At 37.7% G+C, this 18,343-nt stretch overlaps 2 protein-coding genes across 2 annotated transcripts; both read right to left on the bottom strand.

Moving 5' to 3' along the window:
• Nucleotides 1-143: 143 nt before the first annotated feature.
• Nucleotides 144-8,509, bottom strand: hps4 (HPS4 biogenesis of lysosomal organelles complex 3 subunit 2). Its single transcript, XM_087808216.1, has 12 exons — nucleotides 8,204-8,509; nucleotides 7,332-7,422; nucleotides 7,115-7,258; nucleotides 6,934-7,041; nucleotides 6,751-6,867; nucleotides 6,448-6,542; nucleotides 6,041-6,113; nucleotides 3,614-3,735; nucleotides 3,047-3,551; nucleotides 2,047-2,173; nucleotides 1,823-1,934; nucleotides 144-1,686 (listed from the first exon to the last, which is right to left on the bottom strand). Exons 1-12 carry the CDS (start codon nucleotides 8,233-8,235, stop codon nucleotides 1,515-1,517), a joined length of 1,698 nt encoding a protein of 565 aa, XP_087664342.1. The 5' UTR covers nucleotides 8,236-8,509; the 3' UTR covers nucleotides 144-1,514.
• A 1,305-nt stretch (nucleotides 8,510-9,814) lies between these two features.
• LOC148088402 (uncharacterized) lies at nucleotides 9,815-17,678 on the bottom strand. The gene is made up of 5 exons (XM_087808109.1): nucleotides 17,594-17,678; nucleotides 17,352-17,524; nucleotides 14,975-15,072; nucleotides 11,521-11,577; nucleotides 9,815-10,351 (listed from the first exon to the last, which is right to left on the bottom strand). Exons 2-5 carry the CDS (start codon nucleotides 17,353-17,355, stop codon nucleotides 10,208-10,210), a joined length of 303 nt encoding a protein of 100 aa, XP_087664235.1. The 5' UTR covers nucleotides 17,356-17,524; nucleotides 17,594-17,678; the 3' UTR covers nucleotides 9,815-10,207.
• Nucleotides 17,679-18,343: the final 665 nt, after the last annotated feature.

Below are 18,343 nucleotides of genomic sequence, written 5' to 3'. Positions count from 1 at the left end.
GTTACTGAACGATAAAAAAAATCGTGTTTTAACCAAACTTGGGGACTTATTTCATCCAACATACATGGAATAAAAATACATAAAACTTTAATGGGATGTCATGTTTGCTAAACAAATTGAATACAAAGTGAAATACTTTAATTTAATGCGTACATTTGCGTGTAAATAAAGTTTCACATATACAATATGTACAGTAACACAGTGAGTTGTGGTTGGTCCTCCTGAAGTTCAAACCCAGCTTAAAGCAGTTTTGGAAGCAAATATACCTGGATATATAGTCAAATATTTAATTTACAATTAACCACACACAAACATTAGTCATAAAGCTCTGTACACTTTTGCTCACATCTTTATATACATATAAAAAAAAGCTGCATCAATCAAGAGTTTAATACATTTTGTCTGAATAAAATAATATATATATATATTGAACAAGTACGTTAGGAAATCCAAACCAAAATAAAAGGAACGTACTCTAAATTCAATTTTATATTTCTTGTGAAATTAGAAAAATCTCAAATGGGATACTCGTATTCTGTTTAAGAAAAACGGAGGTATTCAGTCAGTAAAAATAAGATAATTTTGAAATAATTTAACAGGCTTATCAAAATAAAAGCTTGTCAGTCTGAGCTTAAACTGATAAGCTCAGACTTTCCATTGCATCACGGTTGTGTTTATGCGTGTTCTCCTTTTGTAGTATTTTTCAATTAAAGTTGACGGCAGTGGCCAGTACCCGTTGCTAGTGGTTTACGGAGAACTGAAAAAAAGTTGTACTTGAAAACAAGATAATTAGGCATGTTAATGTTGCTTGGTTTAGTTTTTTAATGTTAAAGAAAATAAGAAGTGATTAACTTAAACCTCTTCTGAAACAATTGTCTGCTAAATAGTGCACGTCCTTCCACACACCACTTTGATTTTTTTCTTCCACGACAAGAGGCTTATCCACGCAGGAGAGCACAGCAGGGTCACGCGAGGGCCGCTCATAAAGCCACTGACCCCTGCGGCTCCAAACAGAGGCTCAGGCAGGACTCCTCTTTGCTCCAGTATGACTTCCACTGCTGTCGTGAAAAGAGAGAGGAATCCCACTCGATGACACTGAATGACTTCTACATGACACAAAGACATCAAAAATACACTTGAGGTGATAAGTCATGAAGCGACTTACAGCAAACAATAAATTTGTATAGAAACGTTATTTTAAAACGCTTTTTTAAACAACTACCTGCTAATATCGATTCACATCAAATTCAAGTGTCCATAAAGTGCTCATAATTACAAGCCTTGTGTTAATAAATAGTTTCTGTTACATTATTATGGTGCATTAGAAAACACTGAATTAAAAACAGCACACTCTTCGAGACATAAGAGCCGCTAATAAATATAAAGAATCATTTGCTGCCTGGTCCTAAAACAAGAGAATATTTACAGTGAGATCACTCTTTGAGATCAGTTTTCTCGCATCAACAAATGTCAGGGAAAGTGAGCTTTTTCTAGATGATTTGAGGAAGTTAACGTCACAGCAGGCTGACGCCATGTTTCAGCAGTCTGTGCCGAGCCTTGCTGGGCAGAGAGAAGGCGCTGTCCTGGTGGTTGGGGATCCCCGAGTTCCTCGCCGACACCCCTTGTTGGAGGAAGAAGGTCTCCTGGGCGACGGTGCGGGTCCCGTACACGGCAGCTCCGGCACTCCTGTCGCGAGGAGAAAAAAACGGGTGAGCGTTCAGGATTGTGTCGAGGATGACAGATCCTTCCCCCGACCTTTCCCTAAAATAGCCCCCCCATCCCACCCCCGCTGGAGCTGCTCCATCATCAGCGGCACACTGACCTGATAATAGCCTCCTGCAGAGTTTCAGAGTTGCAGAAATGAGAGTGGAGAAGTGACGTGGCTCTGACAAAAGGGCGTTCAGGGGCTCCCCCGGGTCGACCAGACATGTTGGCTGCACACACACACAAACACACACACACACACTATAAAAAAAACAGACAAAGAACGTGTGATTCCCGAAAGCTTAAGACTATGAGGACTCACTCCTCAGCAGCACAACTTACTGGCCAGCGTGCTCTGGACACAGTCGTAGTGGGCGAAGACATAAGGTCCCGCAGCGCCCGGGGCCCCTGGAGAGATGCTCCTCAGATGGGCCTCCAGTCCATTCAGCGAGGCCAGGCAGCTGTGGTACTGTAGACACGCCATATCATGGTTACCATCACAAAGAGCAGTTAGCGCACTCAGCCGCTCCAGCTCTCTGGAATATTTCATACCAGCAGCGGCTTTTACATTCAAATGGACAGAGGACAAGGTGTTTATGGAAACACACACACACACACCCATACACATGGCTGACCTGATCACCTGATAAGGTGGGTTTTAACTCCTCAAACAGGAATAACCCACCAGTCTACATAAAATATCAATGAGCCACACTTAAAATTCTTAACCAAAACTTAAATTTCATTTTTTTTACTGACTTAAACTTTGAACTTTCAGCACCTTATTGTTACCGACCTGGTTGTTAAACTTTTAAACAACCCAAAATTATGTTCTTATAACTTATGAGTCATGGATGCGCATCATTGATCAAATACAAACTTTTTCTCACAAAAAAAGACTGAAGACCGAACTTAAATAAACCGTTATATTTGTAAAGTATGTGGACATGTGTTTATTATTTTCGTGTTTTTAAACGCATCGTCTGCCACATGGACTCGAACTCACTGGTCAGAGAACATGTAGCGCCCTCTAATGGCCGGAGGAGGTATTCTACGCAGAGTTTGAAAAGCAATACATAAATAAGAGAACTATTCGTTTATCTGAGACCCTTTCACCTGCAAACACACACAAAATAAATCTGCTGTTTTGATTTCAACTCTTGGATTTAAGCAGTTAAATAAACATCATTGCTGCTGTTTAAACCAACAGATTCAACCACTTAAATCATTATTATAATTTTTTTGTTCAATAATAATGAGAAAGAAATTAGTGCTCTGGGTGACTCTTTCTGGTCGAGCATTCCTGTCCTTTTGGAGATGTTTTCACAAATTGCTTACTCACCACTTCTTCCATGGAGGCGGTGTCACTCAAAAAGTGAGGCTCCACCAGCAAAGCCAACACCAGACCTTTCACTCTGTGCAGGTACATGGTCATGGGGACCAGGGTGGTCTGGTCGGCTAGAGAGGAGGATGGAAGATTGTGCTTGGATTGTGGCCCTCTGAAGTCTAGTGGGTCCCTGTGCTGTTCCTCACGCACAGATGAGTGGCCTTCACTTTCTTCTGCACTGTGAAAACTAAAGTAAAGCGACTCATCCGCTTCATGTGATGATTTTCCATTGGAGGGAGGGGACTGCGGGGTCAGTGGAAGGGCGTCCAGGCTGCTGTGTGGTGGACCAGGACTAAACGAAGGTGTGTCCGACACTGACAGGTAAGGGCTGAGAGTGTTTTGTGGAGACTGAGAACCCCCTGGATCCGACCACTCCGAGTCAGTGGAGGGTACATCGGATAACGTCCGGGAGAGACGCGTCTTCTTTGGTGTGGCGTTTTTGTTGGGCGTGTGAAAGGACCTGCGGAGAACAAACACAGACTCAGGACTCAATCAAACGTCCCCCCAGTGAAGACGGTGCACCTGGACTCTCTGTCCACGGGAACAGACTGCAGGTCGTGGAGCTCTTGGCTGGTGAGGAACACTGGAACGGAGCTGACGGCGTCGCTGAAACTACTGGAGGTTCTGTCATCTCTCTTTGGCGCCTTAACGGTAAAAACTCCATTAGTCTTCAGGGGATTGATCTAAGTTACTGTTAGAAAAACTATCTTCGCTTCCATTCTCCTTAAAGAGCAACTAATGTGTGGATTTAAGTGTCTCTTAAATAGATCTTGGACTAGAATAGAGTTTTTTACTAACACAAACATACTAATGATACAATAGAATAGATCTTGGACTTCTATTGTATCATTAGTATGTTTGTGTTAGTAAAAAACTCTCCTTTTCATTGAAATATTTACATTAGAAAATCAGCTTAAGCCCCGCCCACTGAAAACTTTGGTGTTTGTCACCACGCAACCTCAATCCCAGAAGTCTCCTCCCCCAAGGAACTTGTTGTATAAATAAAGCAGGGCATGATGACAGTCGGCTGGAGGAGGAGTGAAGCCCGTTATTACGTCATACTGTACTCCGCTCTCGTAAGATCTTGTTTGCAGAGATTTCAGACGGAGGGGGACGACACTTTATAAAGTAATAAGTTCAAAACATGGTCATGATGAGGGACTTATTGCATCTTGAAGAGGAAAACATAAGAAGAGACAGTAAGTAAGAAGAGTTTTAATGTTAGTTCCCCTTTAAACTTTCTCACTTTGACTATTTTAACCAAAATTACTGCAAACTATAACATAATAACTTCCTTTACATTTCTTGTTTGTGTTTCACATGTTTTTTTATTCAATAATTGTTTAAGGTAGAGAGGGTTCGCATGCTAACAATTGGTGATTAAATAATGTATATGTATTTCACACGACCCACCACTTTTCATGTTTAAAATAATTTTTGAAATCATCTTTAAAAGTGTATTTGTGTATAGTTAAAAGTATTTCTGTTTAATACAAAATGTTTGTCAATTGTAATAAAATGAGTGAGCCCTTGCACATAATTTAGGATTTCTTATCAAGATACATTCATTAGTTATTTATTAAATATATTGTTTACTTAAATTCAGGTATAACACATTTATTCAATGATTTAAACCAAAATGTATATCAGTATTTTATCATTTTAAGTAAAACAATGGGGGATTAATCTTGAAATGTCATGCACTTCACAATCACCAAACTATCCTCAGAAATTAAATATATTTCATACTTTTATTTTTCATACTTTTAATTAAAATTTGCAATGCTATTATCCAAGAAGTGACATAATCATGCTTTGTTTATTTAGCTTCAATAGATCAAATAAAGGTATTGTCATTATCATACAACATACAGTGGATATAAAAGTCTGCACACACCTATTAAAATGCCAGGTTTTTGTAACGTGAAATTATTTATCTTGATGTAGGTTTTTCCACCTTAAATGTGACCTGGAACCTGTACAATGCAAAAAAAATAACAGAACATTTTCAGGGAGGAAAAGAAAGAATAAACAACCGAGATAATGTGGGTGCATTAATCGGCACACCCTTTTAAAACCGGGGATCCGTTCAGATGGAACTTATTAAACTCAAACAGATGTTAAACTGGAGCCAACACACCCGTCACCTATTAAAGTGCCTCTGATCAGCTGTTTTAGGAAGTTTTTCCTGACATTTTTGTAGCTACATCTTCCAGAACAAGCCACGGTCACAGAGAACCTTCAAAGCATCAGAGATATATTTCAAAGATATCAGTAAAGGCTACAATAGAATTTCCAAAGAATGAAATATGGAACACAGTGAAGACCATCATCACCAAGTGGAGAAAAAAATGGCACAAAAGTGACATTACAAAGAACAGGATGTTGGTCCAAAATGGAGGATTCGTTTCATTACACTTTTTTATTCACTGTCCTCCTTCTCTTTGTATCTATGATTAAATCCTATGAATTAAGTCAACTGCCTTTTGCATATTTTAGATTGTATTATAATAAATCTAAGAGCCTCTGAAAAGAACATTTAATTACAACATGACATTAGTAAATGAGATTGATCCTAGTGCTTTATAATTAATAAGTCCAGTGTTATTTTTCTATAACCGCATTGTAATGTTTCCTTCGGACCAAGACTCAGAGGTGGTGCTCCATTATTCAAGGTACATTCTTAAATATTACACTGTTTATTAGTTTATTAGTTTAATTGTGTGCAAGATATTAATATATATTAATGCAACCAGGTTATTTCAAGTGTTTAATTTTAGATTTTTCACCTTTGAAAGGTTTCAGTTAATTTATCAATTGCATTGTACAGGTTGTAGGTCATTAAATGTGGAAAAAGTTATAGTTCTAGAAATGATTTGTATACAGGAGTCTGTAGACTTTTTATATCCACTGTATATAGTCACCTATAAACAGACATCCGAGTCTCACCTTGTCGTACGTCCCGCTCTCATGAACCATGACTTTCATGGTGAGTTCTGGAGTCATTTGCGTGCTCACCACTCTATAGACACATAAGGAAGGAAAGTTAATTAATTCATTTTCTTTACCGCTTAATCCCTTATGGGGCTTGCGGGGGGCTGGAGCCTATCCCAGATTCTACGGACAAGAGGCGGGGGACACCCTGGACAGGAAGCCAGTTTGATCGCAGGGAAGTCAGCGACATAACTTAAACCAGAAAGAACCAGGAACTAGAGCTGGATTTGAACATAACCTTGTCAAAGGTACAAGTACATGCATCATTTATTAGTTGTTTGAATTCATCATTTGTTTATTGGATAATAAAAACTATAAGAGTCATTCACTTGAAGATTTTTCACTTTTGACACTGAACCTACCTCCCTCTGAAGAGAATACATCCTGCCAACACCAGGGGGCAGCGCTGGCAGGACTGCAGAATGAGGGCAGCTTTGAGCAGCAGAAGTGGGTCGACCTAAAAAACAAAATTAAGTTAAATTGAATGAAGTGAAATAAAGTGAATAATTTAAGCTTCAAATGCTGTAACACGAGACACTCTTGTTAAAAACAGTCGCCCACTTCTGACATTTTCAAGCAGACCACAAACAAATGCAACGTCACGCACGCTTGCACAAGAACCACATCCTGCCTATGACTTGGTCAAATGAGACGATGACACGTACATTTGTGGAGTCGATGGTCTTCAGGCAGCTGAAGACTTGATGTAGTTCTGACGACCCAGACAGCAGGTACGAGAGGTAGTGAGTCCAGCGAGCAGCTAACAGGTCCCTGCTGTGAAGCTACAGAGCAGCAACAAACGTATAAGCGATGAGACACTTCATTGTTTTGAGTTTAAAAACCTGCACCTGATAACTCTGGCGAACAGGTCCGTTATAGAAGCAGAAGAGCTTCATGAGCTGATGGAGGAGTCGACAGATGCTGACCGTGGGGATGTCCAGTGAGAAACCCAGAGCCTACAGCGGAGGTCATGAGGAAATAACTGTCAAACACAAGCTTCCAAAAAAAGTCAGTTAAGAGTATGCTCACCCAGAAGAAGTTGTCTCCCATGTGGATGGCAAACTTATTGAGTCGCAGTCTGAGGACGCGCACGGGAGACGAGGAGAGTTCGGAAACGCAGCGGCAGGCGCCGGCCAGCTGACCACACAGCAGCTCCTGCCGGTCCATGGGCGTCTGGACAAACTCATCTTAGACACTGTTGCCAACAAAACCTCTGAAGTAACTGATGATGATGATATGTTCAAACCTCTTCAGGGTAGAAGTAGCAGATCCCCTCTCTGGTCCGGTCTCCCTCCCCCTGAACCAAAGACCCATCATAGATGAAGAAGTAGCTGCACCTGCAACACACACATGTAACAACTTATTGATCAAAACTGTAGAAACATTGTCTCTACTGCCATAGATATATAGAGTAAAAGGTAAAGCATTTGGCCATTATTGTTATGGTTGCATCTAAAATGCTAATGGATAAAAACAACACCAGTTTATTATTGTTTTTTCTACATTCATGTATTTTCTTTGATGGAGAATAGTTTTGTGTTTGTTGGGAAATATCAGTTAACAATCCAAGATCTTCTGGTCAGTTTCTCATATCTTAATAAACAATTTCACTTAAATATTATCAAACATTCAGTAACTATTATTTGCACCTTTTGTTTGTTCCTCTGACATCAACACTATCACACAAACTGTAGAGTTGTTTTAAAAATAAATCTTTTCAGCATTGAAAACTACTTGTTCCGGGTAATTATGTTGAGTTTAATTACGTTGCTTTTATGTATTTTCACTGGACTAAACTCTATAATTTACGTATAAAGTACAACCTTCTCAAACAAAAGAGAATGCTAAGATATTATATATTGTATTTTAAAAGAGGTTTTATTTCTCAGTATGACCTTTATTTTTGAACTGATAAAGTTTTTTGTGTAACTACTTTTACATTTAAAAGTTACATGTAGTAGTACCACCTTTAACAACTTTACACTCCTCTCCTGTATTTGCAAAACAATATTACTGCTGTTCCTGAAACATGACTTCAATAAAACTTAAAAAATAGTTTTGCGTAAAAGAGAAGAACGCTGATGTGTTAGCGACACAAAGAAACATTTGTGGCGGTACCTTCTGAGTTCGGGTGAAACCATCTCAGCCATCACCCACTTCTAGTCCAGAACATGGGTTCTGATCGGTCGCATCGAGCCACAGGTTGAGGAAGTGTCTCGGTCCACAGCCCGGACACACCAGCAGAAGAAGTCCGAACTGTACTGTCAGGAGCTGGACTCACAGGACTCGGCAGCAAGAAGTCCAGAATCATCTACACTGGGTTCGGCGGAGTTGATCCTCTCACGGTATGCGGGTCACACGGAGGGAAAGTCATGTGAAGGTACGGCGAGCTCACAGGGACAAAGTTTGTTGCAAGAGCAAAAAGAAAACAATCGAATCAAATAGAAAAAAAAGAGTAAAGTAACAAAAAATAACATTTTAAATTAATAGATTAACATTAAAATAATCCAATGAGCTTCACACGTGTCATTTCTGGCAAAGGTTTCCAAAAGGAAAAACAACGTTTGATACATTTTACTGAGAAAACTGAAACAAGAATCGCAATCATTATTATCAAAATATGTTTATGACACAGTTTCTTTATAAGTTTTTGTAAACTACAATTTTTTTTTTATAAATACTACAATAAAAAACGTTCCAAAAAGTAATTGTTTAACTTCCCGGCCAAAATATTATACCGTTACAATTCTTATTTATTACCTTTTTATATTCTTGACGGAAATATTTTTGTGGTAGTAGCTCAGTATGTCTGTGGCACTCATGACACATTTACCTGTTCTCCAGGACATGTATAGTTTGAATTTAATCCAGTTTATTCAATTAAAATCCCTACTAAATTGCCTTATTTTGTAATAAACCATTTCCATATTTAACTTTGATCGTATGTCAGCCTTCAGCTCCTATAATAATATTTATAATAAGGTATAGAGCTGTACATTCCCTCCATCTATCCTCCAGGATTAACATATCATGCTGACTAAAGTCTCACAAATGACTCTTCACTTTATGAATGTCACATATTGGATCACATTTTCAGGACATTTGGTCATCTTTATGTCGGTATAAACGATTCTGTAACCGCTGTACAACAGTACCAATATGAAATAGAAAAATATATAATAAAAATGTGTTACTGCATGAACATCAGGATTCATAAAAGTTGAGGATTTCTCTCTATAGAAACTGAATTTAAACCACATGAATAAAAAAAAAAAAAAAAACGCCACCTCCTCGCCGTGAACGCGCTTTTAGCTTAATTTAAAAAATCCTGGGTTAAAAAAAGCACAGATTTACAGCTGTATTTGGCTTTTTCATTGCCTTAGAGATACACACTGACGAATGTGGATCTGCTGGTGTAACACAGTTGTCAAATTTAGCTCAAATGTCTTCTATTTATACCCCCCTGGTCAACATCTGCTCCCTTTAACATCTTAAATAAGTGCGCGGCCCCGCTCCTTTGCCCGGCGAGAGTAGTCGATCACCGAACACCAGATCTCGCTTCATCAAACTAACGGGTTGATTTAAATGATCTTACATAAACGTTGTTTTTTATGATTTAAGTAGCTTCTCCGTTTTTGCCCCATTTTTGTGATTCCGTTATAAATAGCAGCAAACTGATGGAAGAAGAATCCTGGAAAAAAATACATTTATTGGCATCTTTTACGAAAAGCACATATTTTATTTCACATTCATTTTTTTGATGATTCATAAGTTAGATAAAGCTCTAATAAGATATAATATACATGACAAAATATTATTTACATTCCAGAGTCATCATACCGTAAACTTGCTTTAAAAGTTGCTGGGTTTTAATAAGTAAACACGTGACTTGCTCTGACTGAGCCTCCATCAACTTAACACCTGCACACTGAACTCTGACCTTCAAGAAAGGGCTTAAAAAAATTAACATACTGAAATGTCCCTATATACCCAAATACTTGTACATGCTGAGGTATTTTTGAATATGTTGACAACATTCTGTCACCAACCAGTAACCCGTCACTCAAGGTCACAGGTTGTAACAGTACTTCAGATTCTGATAAAAAGACAAGCAGAGTCGTGTCACAACAGCTGCTTGTCTAGGAGTAAAAGTTCCTTCTCCAACTTCCTCATCTTCAGTGCTCTGTAGGCCATCTCGTGGTCCCGGTTCTCCATCTCCTTCTTCAGGTAGCAGCAGTACAGTTTCCTGATGTCGTCTGCAGACTCCTGCAAGAAGATGTGGAGACAAGTCTGTCAGGTTAGTAATCTGTCTTAACACTTTTACTGACTTGAACAATGAATAGAAATGAGATCTGGTTTAAAGACACACATTTAACTTGTATACTAGGGATGTGGAGATTCACTGATTTGCATTGGTGCATCGATATGAACATGTAAGATGCGGCTGCATGGTTAGATTCGAGGTGCATCGATTTAATTTGCGGGTGAACTCACGATGCATCGGCTCCAGCCTTTTTGCATCGGCAAAGGCAATGGTAGCATTGCTTTCCAAGAGAAAACAAACTTGAACGAGGATGATAATTACTGTTTAATTGCTAGTATTTAAAGTTAGTTTCTTTAAAATGTTTGTATTTTTAATAGTTTTAATAGGTTTGAAAATGTTTCCTTTTACATGTTGTTCGAAATCCAATATTCTTATTTATTTATTAGAATTCCATTATTACTGCAGTGAATACATTTGAATGCTCTGCCTGAAAATACTGAATGATTTAATTTATTATTATTTGTTTTTCTCTATTGAAAACAACCATTTACGGAACAGTGTATCAAAACAGCCTTGGTTGTGGAGCTTTACATCTCTATTGTATACAAGCGAGAAAGAAGAACAACAGAGTTTACATGTCCGTCTTAATCTCTCTGAAGCAGAAAGCCATTATTTCACAGTTTTATCTTCATCTTATCTTATCCCAAGGTTTCCATTAAAAAAAAGCTTGAATGAATTACTGCTGTCCAGGCCCTGTGTTCACTCCTTTAAGATTTACAGCTGGCAGGAAGTTCCTCAGAGACATACTCGTGTACTTCCCATGCTGTCTTCTTAAACAAGCAGTAATACAAAATACAATCAGTGAGAGAATAGCAGTATGTGATGTAGGTAAATATGATAAACATACTTCCCATCACTGTATATCAGCAACAATTGTTTCTAGCTATTATGACCATAATGTGCAAATCTTCAGAACTCAGCATGAGACAACACTTATAGCACAAATCAACCATGTCAACTTCAAACAATGTCTCTGAGAAATAAATAATATGATAACTTGTGGACGGATTCTTTGCATATTGAGAAGCTAGCCATGCTAGCTAGCATTTAGGGAAGGTGAGGAGGGTGATTTGCTATATTGCTATATACAAACAAAAAAAGAGATCCTCACCTCTTTGCCTATGCCATTAGGAGGTACAAATGCTGAATTCTTTTTTGGACTGAAAACCTGAAAGAAACAACAAAAATACTTGAGAAATCATGAGGCATCTCCCCAGAAACAGTAAAAAATATATATTTTATTCCCAGTGTGTGATTGTGTTGTCAATGGGTGAATGCGTAACTTAGTTTAAAGTGCTTTGGGTGCTGAAAAAGTACTAAAAGGTGTTATACAAGTAATAGCCATAATAAAGTCCATGAGCCCACAGTAATACTGCAAAGATTTTCACATAAAGCTGCTTTCAGAAACCTGTGTGTTATCATCAATGAGAGGTTATGACAGAAAACCTACACCTAACTAGAAAGATTGCATTTCCAGAAGAAAATGCAGTGTGAATGCTGGCCGTAGCTGTAGCTGTGCAGTAGTAGTATTAGTAGTAGAAGTAGTAGTATTATTAGTAGTAGAAGTAGTAGTAGTATTAGTAGTAGAAGTAGTCGTGGAAGTGTAAGAGGAATGTATAGTTAAAGTAGAAGAAGTAGAATTAGTAGTAAAAGGGAGAAGTAAAGTAAAAGTAGTAGTAGAATTAGTAGTAAAAGTATAAGTAGTATTAGTAGTAGAATTAATATTGGAAGAAGTAGTAGAATTCGTCGTAAAAGTATAAGTGGTAGGTCAAACTGGAAGGAGTTGGACATGAGTTGAAGAGTTTCCCCATTGAAATGAATGGGGTAGAAGAAGAGGAATAAAAGAAAGAATGGAAGAGATAAAAGAGAAGTTTTCCACAGACTAAACACAAACTATATCTACACAATGAGAGAAACTAAAGTTTCATATCACCTCTGGGTTTTGAACCCAAGACCTCAGTCACCAAGAGCGAGGTTCATACCACGAAATGAACAGAGTTTTATTTTTTCCTATAGCTTGTCAAGTCCAACTCTTGTTCAGGTTCCAAATGACAACTCAAACGTTTCACTCAATCACTTTTATTTTCTTTCGGATTGTTAGTAATTAGGTTGTAAACCTTTAAAGACGGATAAACACAACATTTTAATTATCCATTTAATGTTGTTGTGAACTTGGAGCGTCTTCTCTCTCTGACTGACTGACTGAGACCCTCCATTACCTCACAGTTCACAGGTGCTGCTCATTAGTGACAATGACTGAAGCAGCTGCTGCTGGTGCACTCTGGGAAATGCAGTTCTTTCACACACTGAGATTCAACTTAACAGTATTGAGCAATGGTTCCTGTATTTTTGATTTTGTCTTTGAGTTCTTCATAGGTTCTAAAAACATTGTTGTCTCAGTGCATCAGTGAATCTGTGATCCATCGCAGGGTCTGGTTGAGGAAGTCATGTGTTCATTTATCCACGATTGCTTTCACCTGATCAATCGTGTCATCTTGGTCTTTGTTCAACAAGTAAACCTGGACGCTCTTGTTTTGATTCATCAACTGTTTACTTCTGCTCCAGGTTCTTCTAAAAGGAACTTTTTCCTGCTCCAGCCACACTTTATTATTGATCTGTTTTTACTTTCTCCACTGTAGTATTACTTCAACTGTAAAGTGTCTTCAGATAACTTTGTTGTGATAACACACTTTAAATTAAATTATTATTATTATTATGAATTACTCTCAGTACTAGTACTACAGGTACTCTTAGTAGTATGAGTACTCGTAGTACTCGTATTCGTAGTACTACTTGTAGTACTACTCGTAGTACTATTAGTACTTGTAGTACTATTAGTACTCGTAGTACTAGAACTCATAGTACTAGTACTCAAAGAAGTACTAGTACTTGTCGAAGTAGTACTAGTATTCGTAGAAGTACTACTAGTATTCGTAGAAATACTACTATTTTTACTACTCATAGTAGTACTAGTACGTGTAGTACTCGTAGTAGTACTAGTAGTAGTAGTAATTGTATGTGTGGTACTCGTAGTAGTACTAGTATTTGTAGTACTTTTAGTAGTACTAGTATTCTTAGTAGTACTAGTATTTGTAGTACTCGTAGTAGTTCTAGTATTTGTAGTATCTCGTACGTGTAGTTCTACTAAGAGTGAAGGAGTAGAGGATTGAAGAAGTGGAGGAGTGAAGGAGTAAAGGATTTAATGAGTAGAGTATTGGAGGAGTGAAAGAGTGAAGGAGTGGAGGAGTGAAGGAGAGTATAATTATTGGTATAACTATAGGTATAAGTATAAGTAGAACTATAAGTATAAGTTTAACTATAAGTATAAGTATAAGTATAACTATAAGTTTAACTATAATTATAAGTATAACTATAAGTTTAACTATAACTATAACTATACGTTTTACTATAATTATAAGTATAACTATAAGTTTAACTATTGAGTAGTGAAAGAGTGAAAAAGTGGAAGAGTGAAGGAGTGGAAGAGTGAAGGAGTGAAAAGAGTGGAAGAGTCAAAAAGTGGAGGAGTATAAGAGAGGTATAAGTATAAGTAAAACTATTAGTATAAATATAAGTATAACTATAAGCATAAGCATAAGGCAGTACTAGTGGAATTAGTAGTGGAAAGCATCACAGATTGAAGTGGAAGGAGTCAAAACATGAGTTGAAGAGTTTCCCCATTGAAATGAATGGGGAAAAAAAGGGTAGAAAATGTGGAATAAAAGGAAGAGGGGAAGAGATAAAAGAGAGGTAGAACATAGCCTGAAAGACGGGTACGAGCTGAATTGATAAAAGTTTGAATGGTTCAAATCGGATTAAATTTGTGGAAGTAGAAGTGGCACAAAGTTTACGGCAGAAGTAAGAGGAATGATAAAGAGAAAAACAGGAAATCAATTGTGTGAATGCTTCCCAGCATTCACACAATTATAGTGTGTAAACTATAACTATGTGAAAACTGTTAAAATATATATTTTAAAATACAGTTTGTTATAAATACTACAATAAATAAACATCCCAAAAAGCAATTGTTTCTTCTCGGCCAAAAATATTATACCGTTACAATTCCCATTCAATACCTTTTTAAATTCTTGAGGGAAATATTTTTGTGGCAGCAGTATTTGTGTATAAATACAAGGTTCATCTGCTGCTTAAGAATTAAAAAAAATAAATTAAAATGAATTAATTATGCAAGAAAATGTTAGATTTAAAAAAACTTAAGCTCATTTAATTGTTTGTTTTTTCTACTGAATATTAAAGGCTATAAGGGCTCTATTTTCACCACCAGATTGTTTCAGCCTCCGTATAACTGCTGCCGCTGCCACAATCGGCCTCTCCAGCTCAGTCTCCATTCTGCCCTCACTCTTGAACAAGCTCCCTCTTCAGGCTTGCAACAGGATCCTGTCCCCCATGGAGAAGTTGCATCTCTGAGTGTTGTTCACGAGTGAGCGTCTATCAAAAATTACATGTTTTAAAAATAACGTCTCCCTTCCTTGACCCATTAAGGACTTGAAGATAGTTTTTAGGTTTTTGATCTCAAGGTGAAAATATCTTCGCCTACCACTGACCCCTTCGAACTGAGCATCGCTGACATCAGTCTCAGCCTCACTCAGGCTCTGTGGTTCAGTCTTGATCACGGGCAGCAGGATGACGGGATGGCCAGAGGCTGCAAACACAACAGTTAGAGATCAAGACTGGGGTGGATATTATTTATATCAGAGCCGTAAATGATGCAAAGACTGGCGTGATCACCCACTTCCAATAAAGGAGCTCTCTGATCCGGACAGATCCATGCGATCCATGCAGACAGCTTCTGGCAGCACGTCCATGCTCAGACTGTTGTCGCTCATCTGCGGCTTGCACTCGTCCTCCTCAGAGTTTGTCGAAAGCATCTCTGACATGCCGTGGTGATCCTTTGTGTTAATCCTACGTCTTTTGGCTGCACAACAAACATGTTTAGACAGTGAATCATCTACTGAAAGACTGAATCCGTCATCTGACCTGATTGGACAACGTTTTTATATTTATTCTTCACCTGCTGCCACGACCTTTTGCTGCCGCTGTCCGACACCCTGAGACAGTAGAGCACATGTGCATGTTATTAAGAATTTGAAGCCGAATTAAATCATATTTTAAAAAGGATTAAGAGGTTAAACCCTTTCCAGAGGAGTGGTGAAAAATAGTTGATTTAAGTTTTGGGGGCATTTGAGAGCAACAAAAACAGCAATATTATTTAATGAAATCACCTGTGGAACTAGTGCACTAGTCCTTGATCATTGGAGCGAATCATCAACTAATCTAAAAATGTGTGTATTTTTTCTTAAATTCTGCATGAGGTTGCTTTCATTACACTGGTCTGTCGTTTATCGAGGGTTATACGTTCTAAAAATAACCTGCAATAGACAAAATCCGGGAAGTAATCAGCTTAATTTTTAACAATTATTATACATATTTTAAGGCTGTAAAACCCCTAAACACACTTTAATACACTTTTCTGACATGCATTAACATTTACTCACAGTTCACTCTTATTTAAAAATGATCTAAGTTCAAACCATCACAGATTAAAAATAAGTACAATATTAGTAAATGAAACCAAAGATCAAAACCTGCTTTCAAGCACAAACATTCATAATAAAGTCAATTTTGTTAAAGGGTTAATATGATCGGCGCTCTCTTTCAAAGCCAGAAATACTCATAGAAGATGTACATAATTAGGTCAATGTATCTATATTTATATTAAAGCCAACGTTTCTCTGTCTTATTCATGACTCCAACAGTCCCACGTGCTTTCTCTTTAAATGTTCGTGCATCACAAACGTGCTGCCATGATATGCCAGGTCTGCTTTGCAAGCCCTACAAGTCAGTCTTCTTTTCGACACGTTTAGGTTGAAATACTTCCATACTTTGGAAGTTTAGGAGCGCACAGTGACTGTATCGGGCGCAGCCATTTTTGTTTTGAATACCTTACCTTTCGACAGCGCATGCGCCGGGCAGATAGTGTAATGAAGTAAGAGGCATCACTCCACTGGAAAAAAACACGCTCGGCTAAAATTGACGACAATTAAATTCATTGGCGGTTTTCATGATGGATTTTTCACGTTTTCTCAAAATCGTACCAATTTTATTATACTTATAGCCAGTCAAGATATCTCATCACACTTGTATTATTATAAGACACACACAAATGTAATTAAATGTAACAAATAAATAATTCAGTGGGACTTTAGAAGTTGTTACTATTGTCTCTAAACTGTTAAAATGTTTTTATTTTATCATTCTTTCTTTCATTATGAAAAGCTTTGACCGAAGGATGGACTTATTATATATTATCTATATATTATACCTATATTGTTTCTGCGCGGTTGTAGTCGTTGGTTGAGAAGGAGATGAAAGTAGTTTTTCTCTGTTATACATCATGTATTGCCTGCTTTGGAGTATTGTTTTCTTTATCCAGCACACTAATACGTTTATTGTATGTCAATTGAGTTCTAAGGTGTCAATAAAATAATAATAATAATATATAAAAAATATTCAAAAGACTCGATCAATAATAGCTATTATGACAAACAAAAAAAAGTGTATGAAATTGGACTAAATTGGATTAAAGGTAAACACATAAATTATATAGTATAGTGGTAATGAAAAGAGGTATAAATATGTCATTCAATTTTACTAATATGTAAATATAAACACTTAAAACGATTAAAAATATGCACAACTCAAAAACAAAATTTGCACTGTGATTTTAATGTATTTTTTTAATTAATCTATCCTGTATTTATTTTGTGTATCGCTTTATTTAGTCGTGGTTTATTTTATTAACTCCACTTTTATTTCAAATTTCATTGCCCAGCAATGTCAAGAATGTCGTTCTTTGACAATAAGGAGATTCTATGCTATTCTGAACGACCTTAAGATATAAATATCACGTTTTTAACTCACACATTGATCCGGTCAGCGATCCTCTTCCAAGCCTCCTTCCTCTGCCTGGCGACGCTGCTGGTGTTGGACCTGGTGCTCAGGACCTGCTTCTCCTCCTCGAACAACTTCATGAGGAGCGTCTGCTCTCTGGCGCTGAAGAAGTCCGCTCGTCCCTGCTTCTTCATCACACCAGACTGCAGGAGAAGAAGACTCTTCATATGTTTGACTAAAGAAGTTACGTTTATAGAAAGAGATGAATTCACCTGTGGTGGTGAAATCAAATCGAGTGCTCGGTGATCGACTGCTCTCCCCTGGAGGTGGAGCGGGCTCGCGCAGTTATCCGAGATAATAGAAGAATTTAGGGATTTAGTGAGTATATGGCGAGGTTTAAAGACGAGGTGTGAACTTAGACGCCTCTTCCTCGTACCTCCTCATGCATGTCGTCCTCGTGTATCCAAAGAGTCATATTGACGCGAGCTATGTTAACCCAGGGTTTCCTTAGTCGCAGTAAGCGCGTGCACGACAAGAAGGTAGAGATTGACAGGGGGTCACGTGGACAAATTAGTCTATTCGACGACGGTGACCTCTGACCCGCTAGTTTTAATATGATCATTTATTAGAGATTTGTTTGTCAGTGAGGGGTGAGTTCAACTAAACATAAACCAAAGTCCATCAGACTAGTTTACTTCTGATTCAAACCCCCTTCAAAATAAAAGGTCTATTCCACCATTAATATGAAGAATAATCATTTACCCCCTAACATAATAATGTAACGTTGCTATATAAACTTTTTCTGCCTAAATTGGAAATGTATAATTGACAGAGACAACCCATCACAAGAAGTATGTTCGAAGCACCAGTGAGCCCATCACAGTACAAAAGAAAGTACAACCCACATAAGCCCTTCAGTGTCAAAATAATTCTTTAACACCAAGACTATAGTAATATATTTCAATAGTTGTCACCAATATATTTGTCTGGCTCAGTTTTCTTTTCGCATTTCACAAGCATTG

The sequence above is a fragment of the Callionymus lyra genome, chromosome 1, assembly GCF_982586985.1.
Source record: "Callionymus lyra chromosome 1, fCalLyr1.hap1.1, whole genome shotgun sequence".
NCBI classification, from domain to species: Eukaryota; Metazoa; Chordata; class Actinopteri; order Syngnathiformes; family Callionymidae; genus Callionymus; species Callionymus lyra.
This window is presented reverse-complemented; position numbering and strand designations above follow the sequence as displayed.